The sequence below is a fragment of the Elephantulus edwardii genome, unplaced genomic scaffold (genome assembly GCF_000299155.1).
Source record: "Elephantulus edwardii isolate Elephantulus edwardi_28Jun2011 unplaced genomic scaffold, EleEdw1.0 scaffold00017, whole genome shotgun sequence".
Taxonomy (NCBI): domain Eukaryota; kingdom Metazoa; phylum Chordata; class Mammalia; order Macroscelidea; family Macroscelididae; genus Elephantulus; species Elephantulus edwardii.
In genome coordinates this window covers 22,445,169-22,464,283 of record NW_006399767.1, presented here as the reverse complement: position 1 = coordinate 22,464,283, position 19,115 = coordinate 22,445,169, and the positions used below count along the sequence as shown (strand labels likewise).

Below are 19,115 nucleotides of genomic sequence, written 5' to 3'. Positions count from 1 at the left end.
TCTAAGATACGGTAGGCAGCCTCAAAGATGTACCCCTATTGATCCCAGCCTTCTGGTATTCATAGCCTTCTGTTGTCCCCAACCGCATGGTACCAGGGCTGGTCTGTGTGACTAATAGAATGTGACAGAAATGATGGTGTATGATTTCCAAGATATGGTTATAAAGATGTGATTTTCAGACCAGCTGTTACGTCATAAGCAGAACTGTGAAGAGGCCCATTTGATAAGGAACTGAATGAAGCCTCTGGTCAACACCAACATGAGAGAAGTGAGCCTTCCAGACCCTGTCAATCTCAAATGCTGCCCCCCTTGACTGCGTGCTCACAAGAGCCCTTGAGCCAGCACCACTAGCTAAGCAACTTGCAGATTCCTAACCCATACGAACTGTGAGATAATAAATGTTTGTCATCTTAACGCCTAAATTTTACAGTACCTCTTATGCAGTGATAAATACAAATATGGTTCACTTTGTCAGTTGCTGTGATGTTTAGAAGGAAAGTATGCACAGCATCAATTTCCTTTGACACATTTCCCATTTCTTTATCTTCTCCGTCCTGCAATTATGGCTGATTTCCTCATAACTATCATCCAATTCGCTACTTTTCTCTTTGTCTCTCTCTAGGATATTGAGGCCAATGGTTTTCGTGGTTGCGTTTTTTGTAGGCCAATTTTTAAAAATTTTTCTTTACTTATAGGATTTCTATTTGCTTTCCCCCACATCTGACTGGCCAGATTTTATAATCTCCTGGTTTTTAGATTCTATTCCTTCTGTTATCTCTCGAACATTTGAAACACTTACGTTTCAGTATCTTTTTAGATTGCTCAGTTATCTATGGCTTCTCAGATGTGAATTGTTCAATTTGTTACATTTGTGAAAAATAGCTCTCCTGGCACGATATATTTTAGATGTGGCTTAAACTTTACTCTGAAAGCTTATTTTAGGGAGAATTCTCATCCACAGAAGTCTACTTGGACCCTGGGAGACCTGCCTGTGATGTGGTTTTATGGTTGTTTCTAAACAAAACAAAACCCACTACCAATGAGTCTATTCTAACTCACAGTAACTAAGCAGAACAGCTTCATAGGGTTTCCAAGCCTGTGATGTTTACAGAAGCAGACTGTCACACCTTTCTCCCAGGCAAACCACGGGGTTTGAACCACTGATCTTTTCATTAACAGCCAAGTGTACCCCCATGGCCCTTACAATTGCTCATAGACCATATGGGTTCATAGGCTTTTATATTAATTACTTAGCATAGAATTTCCTCACCTTTTGGATAGTGCAAGACACAGACAGGTTAGGGTTATGAAATCGCATTGTTGTTATTTACTGTCAAGTTAGAAACAATCCACTGCTGGCCTTTTAGCGGGTTCTCAGAGGCAGTAAATTGCACGGGAGGAGACTGTCCATGTTTCTCCCACAGAACAGCTGGGAGGTTGTTTCACAGGTGACTCAGTTTGCACCCACAACTAAAGCAGAATTTCTGCTCTGACTCTGGACTATGGCTCAGAGGTCTTCTCTTCCCCATCCACAGCTGGTTCCATTCTTGTGGAATGCCCATTGTTAGGAAGAGCATACAGTTTCAGTTCTGAGCCAGGCATAGATCCGTGGCTACAACTCATACCCATGCATATGTATGAATACTACTGTCCCTAAGGTGAGTCCTCAGGCTAAGCTCTCTCATAGACCAGGTCCTTCAGTTTCTGTCTACTGCCATCACCTTCTTTATTAGATCCCCTCTTCATTTTCTAGTCCTTAGAGATTCTGCTCTCTTCTTACTTGAAGTGGGGCGTTCCATACTACTCAGTTCTCCATCCTGACCACTGAACGGGCCATAAGTTGCTACCCCTATTCCTCTCCTATTAGCTCCATAGAATAGAAATTGTATCTGTATTCTCAGAATTCACCACAGTGCTTGGCACTTAACATGTGCTTAATAAATATTTGTTGTCATAAAATGAGGGGGGAGGGAAGTGAGAAGGTACTTGGTAAGCAACAGCGGCTAAAGCATGAAGACAGGAATGAACAGGGTGTATCCAGGGAATAGTGAGGAGACAGGTTCAGTGGTGGCTCAGGGTATTAGTGCAGGTGGGAAACCAGAGTGGAATGGCAGGCGGGAAACCTATCATGGAAAATCATTCGTTCTACCTCTAGAAGTATGAACTGGGTCTGGGAAGTAATGGGAGTCATTGATGGTTTATGAGCAGGGGTGTGACATGAGGTAAAGGTCTGGGGTGGGCAATATGGAGCAGCAGCAGGACATGCTGGAAAGAAAGACAGGAGACCAGATAGATCACTTTGAAGCCTCCTGCTATGGTGCGAGGAACACAGGACCCAAGGTTGGACCTGGGAGCTGCGATGAGGAATGAGACCTACCCTGGAAACATAAATACAAGAGCCTCAGAAGTTGGCTCTCTGTGAACAATGAGATGGGGAGAGTAAAGTACCAGCCCAAGGTTTTGAGCCTGGGCAGCAGGAAGAACAATGACACCACTGATGGGAACAGAAAAGATGATGCGTGTACACACAGACAGACATAGAATGACTCAGACGTGGAACCACAGGGGACACACACAGATGGCTCAAGCAGCCTCGGGGAAGGACGGCCCAGCTGCCTCATTGGCTTTAGGGAGGATCATCCCTGTTTTAACAATCACACTTGACACAAACACAACCCTGAAGACTACCAACGCTGTTTCCACATCTGAAAAAAAACCTGAGAGAAGGAGCAAGCGGTGATAACAATTTCGAGTCTGGAAGAGTCTCCAGGGGTTTCCTTGTCCATCTGCTTGTCTCAGGGCCAAATCTACTAAAGCTATCCCTGTTCTCCAAATTACCGAGAAAAGAGGATTTTGTGTTTCACTGTCCTTCCTAGATCCAATTGCAATCTTTTCTGCTGCTAGTAAAGGTCACAGCATCTCACCAGCTAATTCCACCATCCCTCCAGCCCACCTCTCCCTGTCACCTCCCACCAGCCTTCAGTGATAACCAGCCGCACTTCCTGCCTGAATCACACAATTGGTCCCTGGCAAAATTCATCAAGCATTTTCAGATAACTCTTCTTCTATTGCCTTCTAATTGTTTCGGGCCTTTTAACCTTCAGAATGTAGGACTTGCCATCGGGAAGTGGAGAATATTTTATATTTTGCCTGTTACCTCAGAGATCCCAGCCCCCAAAGGTGGATCCAGTGAGAAGAGGCAGCTAACACTGGTTCTGGATTCAAATTCTGCCTCTACCCTCACAAGAGCTGTGTGACTTAAGATGTTTTCCCAACCTCCTTGAACCTCCATTTCCTCACCTGTAAAATGGAGCCACAATTGCAAGGACTCAATGAGAAAACAGTGGAGAAAGTACCTGAGACAGTACTTGGTCCATGATCGTCCTTTGTAGAGAGTGTATCTAAGTAGACGTTTGTTCAACAGAAACGTGGCATGGAGTGGAACTGAGCAACTGACATCCAATTTTTCCCCTCAGCCGTTCAATTTTTTTCAGGTGAATAAGTCCAAAGCCTTCAGCCCTTCCCCACAGAGTTAATTTTCCAGCTATTTCCCCAGCCCCAGTCTCCTGTTTTTGTGCTGCTGTGTGTCTTTAGTGTCCAGCTCCTGCTGCCTTTTGTCAAGCTCTGACCACAGAGAGGACTTAGAGAGGGAGGAAGTGGGGGCAGGAGGGGCCTGAGAGAGACTGGAGTGTGCCTTACCTGGGGCCGAGGGTGCCCGGTGACGAGACACTGCAGCACAAGGATGTCCCCCTCCCGGATGGTGTAGACACGCTCACTGATGTTGTCCTCCTTCACCACACACGCCTGGCCTGCATGTACGATCTGAGCCTGGGCTGGAGCTGGCGAGACAGGGACAAGATTCAGACCAGTGGCACGGGGACCATAGAGGGTTGAGGCTCCCTCGTGAATGTGTCAGAGGCAGGAGTCACCCTGGACCTCCAATGCCATTCACCAGAGATTTAACCCCACTGAGTCCAGGGAAGACCCCTCTCAGAGCACACAGACCAGAACGAAAAAGGGCCAAGGTCTCAGGGTGAGGCAATCTTATCTTGCAAGAAATCAAAGCTCTAAAATGAGCCAGCGTGTGCAAGGAGACTTTGCCATCGTCTGTACTGACTGGTCATTCCTCAGTTCATCATCACAGGGGCATTCCTAAAGCAGGTATGTTGGTATTCCACCCCACATCCTCACACCTGTCAGAGGCACACACTCCCAGTTGCTGTGATGAAAACTCTCAAAACTAAGGAAGCCCTGGTGGTGGAGACCATCAGGAGATATGCTGCTGACCTAAAGACCACGGCTCTCAGGCTGTTCGTCCACAGAAAAGGGAGACTCTGGACAGTGCAATGGTCACTTAGCTGCTATCTGAAAAGAGTCTCCAGAAATGCCTTGGAAGAAAAAGCTTTCTTGGAAAACACTGCAGAGCACAGTTCCACTCCATCACACTCACAGTCTCTGTGAACCAGAATCGACTGGAGGGCAACTGAATTTTTGGCCAGAAATGCCTCAGAGGTTACCTTCGCCCCCACCACACACCACTGACTGAAAGGCCAGCCACCTAGCTTCAAGGTGGGATGACCGGTGCTGTTCACGCTCCAGAGCTTCTCACGGGAATAGGCAAGCCTCAACTTCATATCTCTGCTTGGCTGCTTCCCTCATTTCCTTACAGTTTCTCCCGAGAGCATTTTTCTCAGCAGCTCACTTGCCCAAACCATGTCTTTCCCCACTCCTGCCCCAACCACCTCAGGCTCTGCTTTTAAAGGAAATAACCTGGGATATCCTCCCAACCCCACAAGCTCATACATTCACCCATTGAGAAGTCTGTTCATTTCCCTCAGTGCTCCCTCCCTGAGCCTCTGTCCAGCTTCTTCCATGAGGGACAGATGTTTGCACTGGCAGCTCAGGAACTCTTACATGACTGATACCTCCCTGACCTCTCTCTTTCATGGTCCAGGACCAGGCTCTGGCAGGGGTGAGAGGCCAAGGCTGGGATGTTGTTGTTGTTGTTGTTATGTGCCTTCTAGTCGCAGGCGACTCATAGCGACCCTTTGAAGGAGAGTCCTCAACACTTGGGTGCCTTTCTTCCTCTCTCCAGGTTCATAGCATTTCTGGAGGCAAGCTATTACGGAAGTGGATGCCACTCCTCCTTCCAAGCTTGTTTTCATCGGGGAGCTCCACCCCACTCTCTGTCCGCATTGGGTAACCAGCCATTAATGCATTTGACACATCAGTGTGACAGTGTTCAGCCTCACAGCAACCACAAGTGACCGCTGCACGACAACTTGTACACCAGGGCTATACGACCTAAGGCTGGGATATGGCTATTAAATTCCAAAGCTCCCACCTCCACATTACTGTCTAGCTCCATTGTCCTACAAGCAAGCCAGCCCTCAGCTCCCCACTGCTTGGGCTCTAGGAAGGAGGGAGGGGTTCTCATCTTCAGATCGATCTTCTCACAGCTGAGGAGAGCCAGGACTCCGAAGGGATTGGAGGTAGGGAGAACTGATACAGGGCAGGAGAGATACGTGGGCAAAACTCAAGTCCTTGTCTTCAAGGGTTTGCAAAGACAGGAGGATGAAACCTGTCAAAAATATTTAACTTCCCCCAAGAAGCATTCCATGACTGACCAGCGCTCCCTCCTTCTGTATCCAGTCAGAATGTGCATAACGCACCCCCACATCCCCACAGTGTGGGGACAACACAGCTTCAGACCCATGTGTTTGTCCAACACATGGTAAGCTTCATCCTGGTACTCCCCACAAAAGGCCTCAAACGTAGGGGACAGCTCAGTGAAGGCTGAATAAATGGATGAATGGAATAAGAATACCCAAAGTAAAGTAAGTAAGCACCATCAGTTCTGTTCTATTCATGACCATCAAGTTGGAACTGACTCATAGTTGACACTCTAGTGAGTTTTCAGAAGCTGTGTATTGCACGGGAGGTGACTGCCTCTTTTTTACCCCTCAGAACAGTTGGTGGATTTGAATTACCTGCCTTTGGGTTGGTAGTGCAACTCCCTGCCCACAAGGCCACCAGAGCTAGGAGATATCTACTGGAAGAAGAACCACAGAAAGCTCTATGGAAGAAGCAGCTTTTCAATCAGGATTCAGAGCATGGGGAGTCATGGAAGTTAACAGGGCAGAGTCCCAGCATCATATATGACCTTAGGGAAACCACTGGTGACCTCTGGGTCTTCATGTTCTCATCCCTAAAATAAAGCGACTACTGTTAACCTTAGGAACTCACAAGAGTAGATGTGATGTAACAGAATAAATGAAGTTTTAGTAGAAATAGAACACGTTCTATGGATGTCACAGTCTCTTCAGCCCACATTGACAGGACAGGCATGTGCTAATCACATAGGTGGGTCCATAGAAGCAGCCTAGCAGCAGGTCAACAAGCCCACGAGGCAGCAACCGGGAGCTTCTTGGCCTCATTTAACCATGTGGGTCTCTGCAAACAGCAGCTGGTTCTGCAAAATGTGACTACTGCTGCCTACCAAGTCCCAGAGTCTAAGCTGCAGAGTATTAAACCCAGGCTGGTTGTCAGGAAACAAAGCTGTGTGACCTTTAGACAAGTTAGTTCACCTCTCTGGGTCTGTTTATCCCCACCTAAAGAAGGGGATGGATTAGACAACCTTTAAGGTTTTATAGAGGGAGCTCTTGTAGCTTGGAGCTCTGGAACTGTGCTGTCAACCCAAAGGCACACTCTGTTTCAATCTGCCAGCTACTCCGCAGGAGAAAGATGGGCAATCAATTCCTGCGTGATTTACTGGCTCTGACAACCTGCAAGACTATTGCTAGAGTCAATGTTGATTCGATGGCCTATAACAACAAGGTTTTTTTGCAGCTCAGCCCTCTATGAATACTTCCATAGGCCCTATATAAATAAGCTGTACCTTAGAGTCTGGTGGTGGCCAGAGTCTGGTGATGGAGCCTGAAACTGTCCCCTCCTACAATGACAAACTATGGAACATGCAGAAGATAGTAATTTGTGGCCAAAGCCCCAGAAAAATCTCATCAGGAAACAATCCACCAAGAGATGATGTGTATGCTGGTTACTGATAAGACCAGGAGGCCGCCTGGATGTCTACAAGATGCCTGGGGTGTCTCTCAACAAGGGAGACATTGATTTAACAAGCTCCAAGGAAGATAAGCTATAATCTTGGACACTGTGGCCTGTCTGAAGGGAGGCAATGTTGTAATGACAGAGACTTTGGTGACTGATAAGGAATATTGAAAGAGAGCTGGAGAACTGGACCTTCTCAGGGCATGGCCAGCACAGACTGGGAAAGATACATGAGCCAGACAGGCAGACACAAGACCTCTGTCAATTCCTCCCCGAAACAGGACTAACACTGGACCTCATAGTTATCATTGCTAAAGTTATCCAACTCCTGCTGATGATATTCACTATTATAGTTATCCAATTCTAAAATGGTAGGACCACTTTGGGGGGAAAAATGTTGATAATATCTAATAAAGCTAAATAAACAAGTAAGTCCCCTACGACACAAAATTTATACTTCTGAGAATGTGCGAATAGAAATGGGTACTTATGACAATAAACAATAGGTATTAAGAAAACCCATAGCAACTTTATTCATTATCGTGTTTTTGTTGTTGTTGTGTACCATTGAGTCGGAAATGACCTAAAGCTGACCCTCCGGCAGGTATAGGATAGGACAGGCTTCAGATCTGTTTTTCACAGGGTTTCTCTAAGCTGTCTTTGAGTCAATGGCACCTAAAAACAACAAATTAACAACAACAACAAAAAAAAAAACCCAAACACCCTAACAAAAAAACGGTTGCTGCTGAATAAATTCTGACCGACGGCTACCCCTTGTGTGTTAGAGTAGAGCTGTGTCCCACAAGGTTAGGGTTTTCACTGACTGATTCTTCAGAATTAGAGCACTGAGCCTTCTTCTAAGGTGCCACTGGGGAGGCTTGAACCTCCAGCCTTTGAGGGAGAAGCCAAGCATATTAATCATTGTCACCCCCCAGAGACTCTATCTAAGTTATTAAAATCTCACTGCCATCAAATCATTTCCTGCATTTAAACTGCACCCCAGTAAAAAAAAAAGAAAAAGAAAACAAGAAGAAAAATGAAAAAGAAAACAAAAGCAACCCCCGCCCTTTTAAAATACTAAACACTGAGATGGTCCACTTTCCTCTGATGACACCAAGTGCTACAATTGTCTAACTTGATAAGCCGTTGCCCATGACTGACTTAGTTCCAGATTGAGCTTTCCCTTCTGAGATGAACACTAACAAGGAGCAAAGTACCCAGATACTCTTGGCCCTAGTATTTCAGTGCGTCTGCCAATCACCACTGAGTTTCACTAGCATGAGTTGGTCTCCATTATTACTCACTTTTAGAATGGCTGGAGCTGTGTTTCTGATCCTGGATCCACAGAGACCTCACTTAGTTACAGACCCTCAAAAGGTGCTCAGTCCCACATAACTCCAACCTTCAGCTCTGCACACCCCAAGAAAGCACCAATGGTAACAGATCTTCTGATTCAATCGGTCCTAGGTTGAGAAGCACCAAAGCATAATCCTTTCAGTCAGTCAGTCAAACAGCAATGAGCCAGGCACTGTGCTGAGTGCCAGTAACACCATCACCAAAAGGAAACAAGGACCTGCTCTCAAGGAGCGTTGCTGGGGAGCTGGAAAACGAGCAAGGAAACAGAACTCATTAGGAACAGATGGGAGAATGACAAATACAAGAATAATTCTCTAACTGGGGTGATATGATAGAGGCCATGCGGATAGGACATATCTGAGAGATTGTGGATTCAGACATTTCTGGCCATTACCCACTATCTGAGTGACTTCACTTCTCGGAGCCTCAGCACCTTTAATTGTGAAATGGAAGCAATGATTCCTTCTCCTAGGGCTGGTGTGAGGATTTTATATGTGCAAAACATCTGGCCAGTGAGTATGTAACCCAGAGATGACTAAAGGGGGGGGGGGGAGAGAGAGAGAGAGAGAGAGAGAGAACAATCTCAGTGGTGCCTCTACATCCAGGAACAGACTGCTCAAAACAGACATTAAACCCATGGTTCGGGCTATTCGGAGATTAAGTCCAGTTTATGACAAGCACAAAGCAGGGCTTCAGAGGAGTTGCAACATACAGGGGAGGGATGGAGCCCTCTTTTCACTGTATCCCTCTTACAATATCATCACACTTAGCTGGGACTTTCAGCAAGTTGGGTTGTTGTGAGGAATAAATAAGTAAACACAGGCAAAATGTTTAGAACTGTGCCTGGCACACAGCAACTGATGTAAAAATGCCAACCAGTATTTAAAAACAAAAACCTGTGGTTATCAAGTCAGTTCCGTCAGATGGTGGCCCCAGGTGTGTCTGAGGAGTATAATATGCACTATAGAATTTCTGATGCTGCTGTTGGTGGTGTGTACCGTCGAGTCAGAACTGACCCATAGCTGACCCTCAAGCAGGTTTTCAGAGGCAGTTAATTGCACGGGAGCTGACTGCACATCTTTCTCCCACGAAGCAGCTGGTGGATTCAAAGAATCCAGCTGCAAAGAACCATGTATCTGCACCGTATCACTGCATGGGCAGTGTAACTCCTTATGGCTAAGCCACCAGAGCTCCTTCGAATTTGTGATAGCTGATTATTTTAGAAGCAGATCGCCAAGCCTTTCTTCCAAGGCACTTCTGTGTTAACTACATGCACCTTTTATTATTCTTTAAATGATCCTACTCCTCAAAGCAACCCTGCCTTTTCTGTCAAATAAGTCCACAGCTGACAAGAATTGTACATTCCTGGGGGCCATCAAATATGCCCATGCTCTTGCCTCAGTTCTAAGGGACACAGAGAGAGCAAATCCTCTTTAGTAGAGAAGGGGGAGCCCCAGTGGCAAAGTGGTTAAGGAGAGCTAACAAAAAAGTTAGGATATGAATCCGGATGGTTTGAATCTCCCTTTCAGAGAAAACGGTGGCAACCTGCTTTCTGAAAGGTGACAGCCTAGAAACCACTAAGGGGCTTGCTGGTCTAATCCTTCCTATGGGTTTGCTATAGGACAGAATTGGTGCCATGGCTATGGGCTTTTCAATGAGTCAGCAAGAAGGAAACTGAGGCATGGAGAAGGACCTGCTACTCACTCAAGGGTAGAGCTAAGATCTGAACTTAGGTTTCTGAACTGCTAGCTTGGAGCTCTATTCATGTTCCAAGTTTTCTATGGACTCCTGCTTGGGAGCATTTAAAATGCAGATTCCCAAAGCTGAATCTTCAGGGGTGAGGCCTCACAGTTTGTACCAAGGTCCCCAGGAATTTGAGAGCACAGATGGACTTGAAAAAATCTGTTAAACACCACACGAGTGGATAGATCACTGAACAGCATTTCAGAGCTACGCATTTTCTCTACCTCTGGTCTAGAGGCTTCCTATTTCACTCTCCTTAAACTCTTATCAACAAGCCCGCTCAGAAAATTAAAACAGGACCTCCCAGCCTGTGTGCCATAAAGCGTTCACTGGTGATCCATAGCAGAAGACACTCACTGTCAAATAAAGATGCTGTAAGTTCGTGCTTTCTCTCGGAGTGCACAGGAGGATATTATTAAAGGCCCTGAAAAGTCCTGCAGTAAACACACCCATGAGATTCCATTTAATCTAGTGCTTTCCAACTTTATTTGATCATAAAACCCTTTCTCCACAGAATACTTTTTTTTTTAACATCTTGAGAGGCAGCAGTGTTCTGAACAATGTGTGGCGTAAAGATGATCTAAAACTTAATACAACACCGACAGCTGGGGTAGGTGGTTTGTGCAACATGACCCCTCCTAACTCCTTGGTTGAGAAAAACAGGCAGGTGTGGTTTGAGAGATGTCATTCTAGGGACAGCACTGTAGTAAGGGAATCAAGACAGAAACAGTGAGTTCCTGCTTCTGGTCTATCGGCTCACTCCTTTTCTCAGCAAAGAGCAGACCTCCGAGATCGCAGGCAGAGGTAGGACTACCAGGCCCCCTGCAGGACCACAAGGAAACCCACAAACCCTTCGAGACTCATGTGAAAGCAAATTCCAACCAGCCATGGGTGTTCCAGAAAGGATTCTCAGTGGGACTTGGAAAGGGGATTTCATCAAGGACTCTAAACCCTGTAAGAGAATTTCCTCAAAGGAGTGGGTGGGGTGCAATCTAACAGTCATGGATTGGGAGGGGGTAGGTAGACAGTAAAATAAATGGAAAGCCTTAACTAATAGAGCCCTGTTGGCTTCCACTCAGTTTTCCAACTCTTTTCACAAAGGGTGCTCATGGCTTGGGCCAGTGGGCATCTTGCTTCCTGTCCCTGATACTCCAGGAGAAGAATCTGCAGCCCAGGAAGCTTCTGAACAGCATAGAGGAGAGGAGAACAGTAGAGAGAAAAGGGGAGGAAAGTCCGTGGTCTTGCCCAACCACCGAAAGTTCTAGCTGCCCAATTTCCAGATGGCAGAGCAGCAGCCACCACCCTAACTGCCTCCCTTAAGCAGCACTGGGTGGTATAGGTGAGGCAATAAGGAATCAGTACCAAGAGTGTCTTGAAAAAGGCAATGCCTGCAGCCCTTGGGCCTGGTTTTAATTGTTTTTCAGTCACACATTCTTCTAAGTGGTATAGCACTGGTCTGTCAATTTGTTTTACAGAGGTGACTCATGGCTGCTGTGATGCTAAACAGTGTGACACTGATGTGTCAAATGTGATAACGGTTATCCATGGTGGACAGTGTTTGGTGGAGCTCCTAGATTAAAATAAGTTTGGGAAAGGAAGTGTCATCAACTTCCAAAATAGCTTATCCTCAGGAACTCTATGAACTTAGAGAAATGATGATAGTTATCCAACAGAATTCAGGGCTTTGGTTCACAGGGTTGCTATGGGTCATATACAACTTGACAGCACTTCATAACAACAACCACCACCTGGAGTGTGGTCTTGACTTCCATTGGTCAGTAATTCAACCCTTATTCAGTGGGAGGTACTGAACTGCATGCTTGGGTTTCGCAGAAATATGGCACTATGTACAAACAGTTCACTGTAACATACAGGGAAGCATGCAATCTAGAAAAACTAGGCTAAGAAGCATGTACATAAAGGCCTGTAAGGGGGAAAAAGTTGTCTCACATACTTTGGGCATGTTGTCAGGAGGATCCTGTGTTTAGGGAAGAAAGACATCGTACTGGGAAATGTAGAGCATCAGAGAAAGAGAGGAAGATCTTCAGCATGATGGATTGACACAGTGACTGTAACAACTGGCTCGAGCATATCAGAGATGAGGATGGCACAGGATAGGGCAAGGTTCAGATCTGTTCACAGCAATGCAGAGTCACAGGTGACTTGATGGCACCTAATGACAACAGTGAGAGGCAAAGAGGGTGTGAAGAGCAACTGTTGTGAACTGAAGACATATTTCAGACCTCTTCCCATCCTGTAACAATAACCATAGTGGTGTAGTTATTGTTAGGTGCTATCAAGTCAGCTCTTATAACAATCCTACTCAGTTTGCTTATCATTTCTGCTGTGCTCATGTTCACGGCCATCATTGTATCAAGTGCTTCTTAACTATTTATTGCTCATAACTGTTGTTGCTATTGTTAGGTGCCATCAAATTGAGTACAACACATAACAACCCTATGAACAGATCCGAACCCTGTCCTATTCTGTACCATCCTTATCATCCCCAACACACGTGAGCCCATTGCTGCACTGTGTGCTGTTAGAACATTGAAAAATTACTTTTCTATCCATTGCCTTAACTTCATCTTCCCTTGGGGACATGGTTGCCAGCTCCCTCAACTGTGGAGGATATGTGGTTCACGGTTGATGAGCATCTTCAGGATCATCAACAGCTTTGAGGACAACATAAGAGAGAAAGTTGGCCAGAGGGTGGAGAGTCTGTGGTGAGGTGAGGTGTAGCCTGAGGGAACCCTGGAGACAGAGGCAGAGTTAAAGAGGTTGGTTCTGGGATGACTGAAGGAAGAGCTGACTTGGGACTGCTGAGATGAGGCTTGCTGGATGACTGAGAAAATCCAGAGGCGTTCTGTATTTTGTACGCTGGACTAACCCTGGGGACTTTCACTGCGCAATAACCTTTGCTTTCCCTCACCCCCCACAATCTGATTCCCTAATAAACTCCACAACTTTTGCAATGAAAACCTGACTCAGTGATTAATGGAAGTAGATGCAGCAGTATGAGGGACTATGTCTTAACAAGGAATTGGTTTTATATACTGGATGCTATTGATGGGGACCACTCTCCTTTGTGGAGTTAGTGGGAGTCAGACTCAGCCATCCCCACATTGTCCTTGCTGCTCTTGCACCTTTTATACCCTGTATCAATCCATCTCATTGAATATCTTTCTCTCTTTCACTGACCTCCACCTTACAAGCATGATGTTGCTTTCCAAGGAAGAGTCCCTCCTAACAACATGCCCAAAGTATGTGAGATGGAGTTTCATCATCCTTACCTCCAAGGATCATTCTGGCCACACTTTCTCCAAGACAAATCTGTTTGTTCTTTTGGCAGTCCATGGGATATTCAGGACTCTTTTCCAGCATCATTAGTCAAAGGCATCAATCCTTCTTCTGTCATCCTTATTCACTGTCCAGCTCTCAGACGCTCAGCAGGTGACTAAAAAGACCATGGCTTGGATCACACCTACCTTAGTCACTAAACTGACATCATTGCATCTCAGGACTATTGCCATTTTGCAGGTAAGGAAGCTTAGGCTCAGTAAGGTTTTAAGTAAGCTGCCTGAGGACTTCCCACTGGTCCTGGAATCTTTCAGACTCCCCAGCTTTTGTGGTGAACTCATGCATTGCCACTTCCTTGAATGTCTAGCACAGAGCTGAGGATATAACAGGGCCCCAGATCTAATCAATGAATCTCTAGTTGGACCAATCCTATGCAACTCAAACTCAAACTCATTACTGCAGAGTTGAAACTGACTCATAACCCTATAGAGTGTCTGAGACTGCAAACTGCTTGGGAGGAAATTGTCTATCTTTATCCTGCGGAGCCACTAGTGGTTCAGAACAGCCAGGGAGGTGTGGTCTTTGGGTTATCTGCGCAATCCCCTATGAACTCAAATCCATCCCTCCCTTGATCTGACACTCTTCTTGTCCCAGTTCCTGGTAGGCACATGTTTATCGATCCCTTTATGCATGTACTAATGCAAATGGACACTTAATAATTTAGCAGAGTTAACAGTGCTGAAATATTAACAGGCTTTTCTCTTTTAATTAGCTGCTCAGAGAATGGCGGCTGGGGGCCTGGGAGGAGCCCCTCTGGGGTTAGATGTCTGCCAGCTCTGCAGGGCTGCCTCCTGTCAGGGCCTACTGAGGCTCTCCTGTGGAGCCCATGGGAAAATCAGCCCTGGCCTGTGTGTTCCCAGCATCCAGGACAAGCACTTCTCCCACTCCAATCCCAGCTATCTTCGGAGCTGGCTGGTCTGTCATATGTTTACTGCCAGTCAGAAGTGGTCTGGCGACTTCTCAGGAGTACATCCAGCCTTGGGAAGGGCTCCGATTTGGTTTGGGAAACCAGTTTGAAATAGTCTCACCCACTATATCTCCTCTGGCCCCACCTTAACAACAAGTTCTGTTAAGGGGAAGTGTCTGGAGGTTTGTGATCATCCACCTCTGGCCGTGTCCTCTTGGGCCACTAGATCTACAACCAAGTGTATTTCCCTCCATTTTCCCTCTAGCTCTCTGTCCTACCAACCCTTCAAAGAACACATACAATCTCCTTTCACTTTGTCACTAATTCTTTGATTCATTTCCTAAGCAACTACTATGCAAATGTCCTGCTTCAGCTCTACCATACAGAGACCAAAAGGCCTAACCACTCTCAGTAAAAGTCTCTACCCACCTGCCCCAGACCATACGAATCCCCCTCTCCAACAGAAATCTTTTACACTCATGAAAATCATATTCAGCCAACCTTCCCACTGGCAATAGAAGTCTCTCTCCAACTTAATGTGTATGTGTCTGTCGCTTAGGTGCAAAGGCAGTGACACTGAATGAGAGGTGCCAAGCAAGGCAAATGACCACGGTGCTGAAAGGAGCAGGAAACAGGATGCCATCCTGTCACCATGACTGAGTATAAAAGGAAACTCTGCATAGTCAGACACAGGGTCTGTTTGCAGAGTCTGGCATTGCTTGCAGAACCTGTTACCATCTGCAGGGACTGATTCTGCTTGCAGCCTGCAGCTTGTAGAAGAACCTAGCACATCCAGCAACCCTCCTCTGCTGAAGCTAGCAGCTAGTCCACTGGCTCTTCAGTCCTGAGGAATTGTCAGCATCACTGGACCCACATCTAGCCTCATTGGAAGGCACATACATTTTAAAAGAGCCAAGTTATACATATGAAATCTTCACCATGTATCAATGGAAGTACAATATGCAGAACCACTTATGGAACTCTGGGAAAGCTCTATATGTGATACACGTCGAGAGAGAGAAAGAAAGGACATGTAGTGTCTTTATTTAACAGTGAAATTCTTCTGCTGTGTGTCACCAATGAATGCTTTAAGGTGCACAGCGTGGGAGACACTGTTTTGATTTTTATAAGCTGTCTGAGGGAAGCCGTAGAGGAACCTTCTCCCCAGTGGGCTCCAGGACACCAGGGTCAAGACTCTCCATAATATAGGGAACTGAGCCAGCTCTAACCTCTGCAGGCAGAACGCTCAGATGAGGAGGCAAAAAGGCACATGAATCAAACTGGGCACTGTTTGAGCTGAAGATGGAAATGCAAATCCCTAATCTTGTTAAGCCTCAGTTTCTTCCTCTGCAAAATGAGATAATAGTACATGTTGAGCTATGGCAGAAATAATTTCTACATTATTGTGAGAATTAAATAAGATAGGGTCCAAAGGATCCACAAGAAAACTTTTAGTATGAGCAAACTAAATTTAGCAAAGTTACAGAGTACAAGTTCTATAAACAAAAATCAAGATGGTTTGTCTACACCAGCAATGAGAGATCTGAAAGGAAATTGGGGAAATAATTCCATTTAAAATAGCATCTAATAACAAAACATCTAGGAGTAAATCTAGCCAGGGGCATGAAGGACTTCTACAGTAAAAACTGAAAAACATTGCTGAAAGAGATTAAGGAATACTTAAATAAATGGAAAGACATTTCATAATCACAGATTAGAAGACTTAATATTGTTAAGACAGCAATATTACTTAAAAGGTCTTATTCAACACAATTCTAATGAAAATTCCAACAGTCTTCTTTAAAGAAATAGAAAATCCAATCCTCAACTTTATAAGGAATGGCAAGAAGGCTTGGCTTTCTAAAACAATGTTGGAAGAGAAAAACAAAGTAGGAAGATTCACATTTCGTGATTTTAAAACATACTTTACATTTACAGTCATCAAAATAGTCTAGCGCTGGTTTAACAACAGACACACAGACCAATGGGGTAGAATTCAGAGTCTAGAAATAAATCTACACATCTACAGTCAAGTGATTTTTGACAAAGGTGTTAAGGCCACTCAAATTGGAAAAGAAGAGGTTCTTCAACAGATGGTGCTAAAAAAGTGGGATTTCCACATGCAGAAAAATGAAACAGGATCCGTATCTCATACCATATACAAAAACAAGTCCAAAATGATTAAGTACTTTTGTGCTAACTGTTGCTGTTTGCTGTCGAGTTGGAACCAACCCATGCTTGACCCTCCAGTGGGTTTTCAGAGGCAGTGAATCACATGGGAAGAGATTGCCCACCCTTCTCCCATGGAGTAGCTGGTAGATACAAACCATGTGTCTTTGGGGTTTCAGTGCAGCTTCTTACCACATGAAATTCTTAGAAGAGCAAATGGGGAGAAACTGTCAAACCCAGCTTTCAACAACAGACTATCTACTAACAAAAGCACTAACAGCAAAACCAAAACAAAACAGCAGCTCATAGAAATGAAAACCTTTTGTCCATTAAGAGACTTTACCAAAAAAAAAAAAAGAAAACACAGGCTACCAACTGGGAGGACAGCTTCAGAAACCATGGATCTGACAAGACGCTAATAACCAAAACATATATAAAACTTTGACAACTTAACAACAATAGGATAAATAATCTCTTCCTAAAATGGGCAAAGGATCTGAGTAGACGTGTCACTAAAGAAGACATTCAGTAGCCACTGATCACATGAAAAGATGCTCAGCTTTATCAGTCATCAGAAAGAGGCCAATCAAAACCACAATGAGTTTTACTCCCGTTAAGATGACTAAGATAAAGCAAAACAGAAAAGAACAAACACTGGCAAGGCTGAAACTGGAAGCCTTATCTATTGCTGACTGCTGTTGTTGTTGTTACAGACTCTGATTCATAGTGAGCCTGCAGAAAACAGAATGAAACATCACCCAAGTCCTACACCATCAGAGTCTCCATACTTAGGAGGGACACCCAGGGAAATCTCAGAGCTGTGGCTTCAGGACAGAGCCTGATAGCCCTAAAATATGACAGTCCCTGGGCACCTGAGTCCCAATCACTGGTATCCTGCTCTAGGGAGGTGGTACATTAAGGATACGACCACAAACACACTACCAGGTCCACATCTCTATCTTATGCAGAGCCTAGGCCTTCCTGGACCAGAGAATGAAGGGAGCAACAGCTACCCCAAAGTCAAGTGGGCCAAAGAGATAACACAAGCTCCCTCAAACCCTATAGGCCAAGTCTTGAAGGGAGCACACAGCTCAAGGTTCTGGTTCAGGCTGAAGTGGGAGGGAGGCAAAGGGAAACAGTGGGGCTAAGGTACCATATGTGGGCTGTCAGTGGGATCTGGTGGCTCCCAAGCTCCTAGATAGCAAGGGGATGGAATGAGTGACTAAAAAAAAGCAAATCAAACCTTCAAGGGCTGGTTGGTAGCATAGTTTTGCTCTAGCGCTTAACCTGACTAAAGTCCTGTCTCCTTATCCAAAACAGAGGACGATGATATAGGACATCTGGCATGCTGTGTCACGTATCAGGGCTGCCAGACTAAAGGTCAGAGTTTAAATCCACCAGACTCTCTGAGGGAGAAAGGTGAGCAGTCTCTGCCTGTAAAGATTTACAACCTCAGGAACCTGATGGAAGGTCTCTATGAGTCAGAAGCTCGGAACCGCCTCCACGGCAGGCGGTTTGGTTTGCCTGGCGCCTCATTAAGTGAGATGTCACGGAGACAGCACCGTGTAAACTGTAAAGTTCTACCCAGAAGCAGACTCTTACGATGAAAAATCCAAGTACCACTTTAGGAAGTGGGAAACTGGATGCTAAAAAGCAGCCTGTAATATTCCTATTAACCTCATGGAAATAAATTAAAATGTAAAATGCATCATTGTCTGGGCCGGACCCAACACCACCTCAAACTTTTTGAAGCACCAGCCCGGCAGTGGGAAATGAGACCATAAAACTGTTCCTATCCTATGACCTATTAGGCAATCTCACTTTGGGGAATAGGACCCAAGGAAATAATTTAAAAGGAAAAAAGTAATTCACATAAGGATATTCACGGCAGAGCTATTTAGAAGAGGGGGAAGCTGGCATCTACCCAAACACCCAGCAAGGGAGAAACGGTGACCCGAACTTCGCGCATCAGTGCTGGGGGTGCCCTGCAGTCATTAAAGTGACAGGTCTGAGGACTCAGTCAATACCAAAGACGTGTGCAGGAGATAAAGTCAGCCGGGAGAACACTGTTTACTGCTATGTAAAAATATATTGACAGGTATGGGCAGGGAATTTAGAGCGAACAGTTAATATGTGATGGTCATTGGGTTTCTTTCCCTGCCTATGAAGTTGTTTAAGTGGATAATAATAACAATAAAAACCCTGAAAGCAAAATCAATCACGTAGCTTGTGGAGGGGAAGAATGGGGTGGACAGTGTCTTTCTGACACGGCCTTCCACTCCAGGCAGCACCCTGACCCCCTACCCCTGCCCAGTGCCATTGTGGGTCTCGAGCGTAGTCCCAGCTCCTGTAAGGGCACCTCACTCAGCTGCAGCACCTGAATTTGGTTGTTTGAAACCTCATCAAACTTCTCTCTGTGCGGACTTTATTCTCTTGGGCTAGGCCTCGTCTGGAAGCAGGAGCAGGATTCACTCTGAAATAGAGATGTAAGGATATTGCTAGCTTTAGCGCC

The 19,115-nt window shown here is 45.4% G+C and overlaps 1 protein-coding gene across 1 annotated transcript in view; it reads right to left on the bottom strand.

Annotated features, from left to right (window-relative positions):
* MDGA1 (MAM domain containing glycosylphosphatidylinositol anchor 1) overlaps positions 1-19,115 on the bottom strand; it is a 66,452-nt gene that overhangs the window by 27,610 nt on the left and 19,727 nt on the right. The window contains exon 2 of the mRNA XM_006882024.1: positions 3,700-3,839. Within this exon, the coding sequence (XP_006882086.1) occupies positions 3,700-3,839 (140 nt within the window). The remainder of the gene's footprint in view (positions 1-3,699; positions 3,840-19,115) is intronic.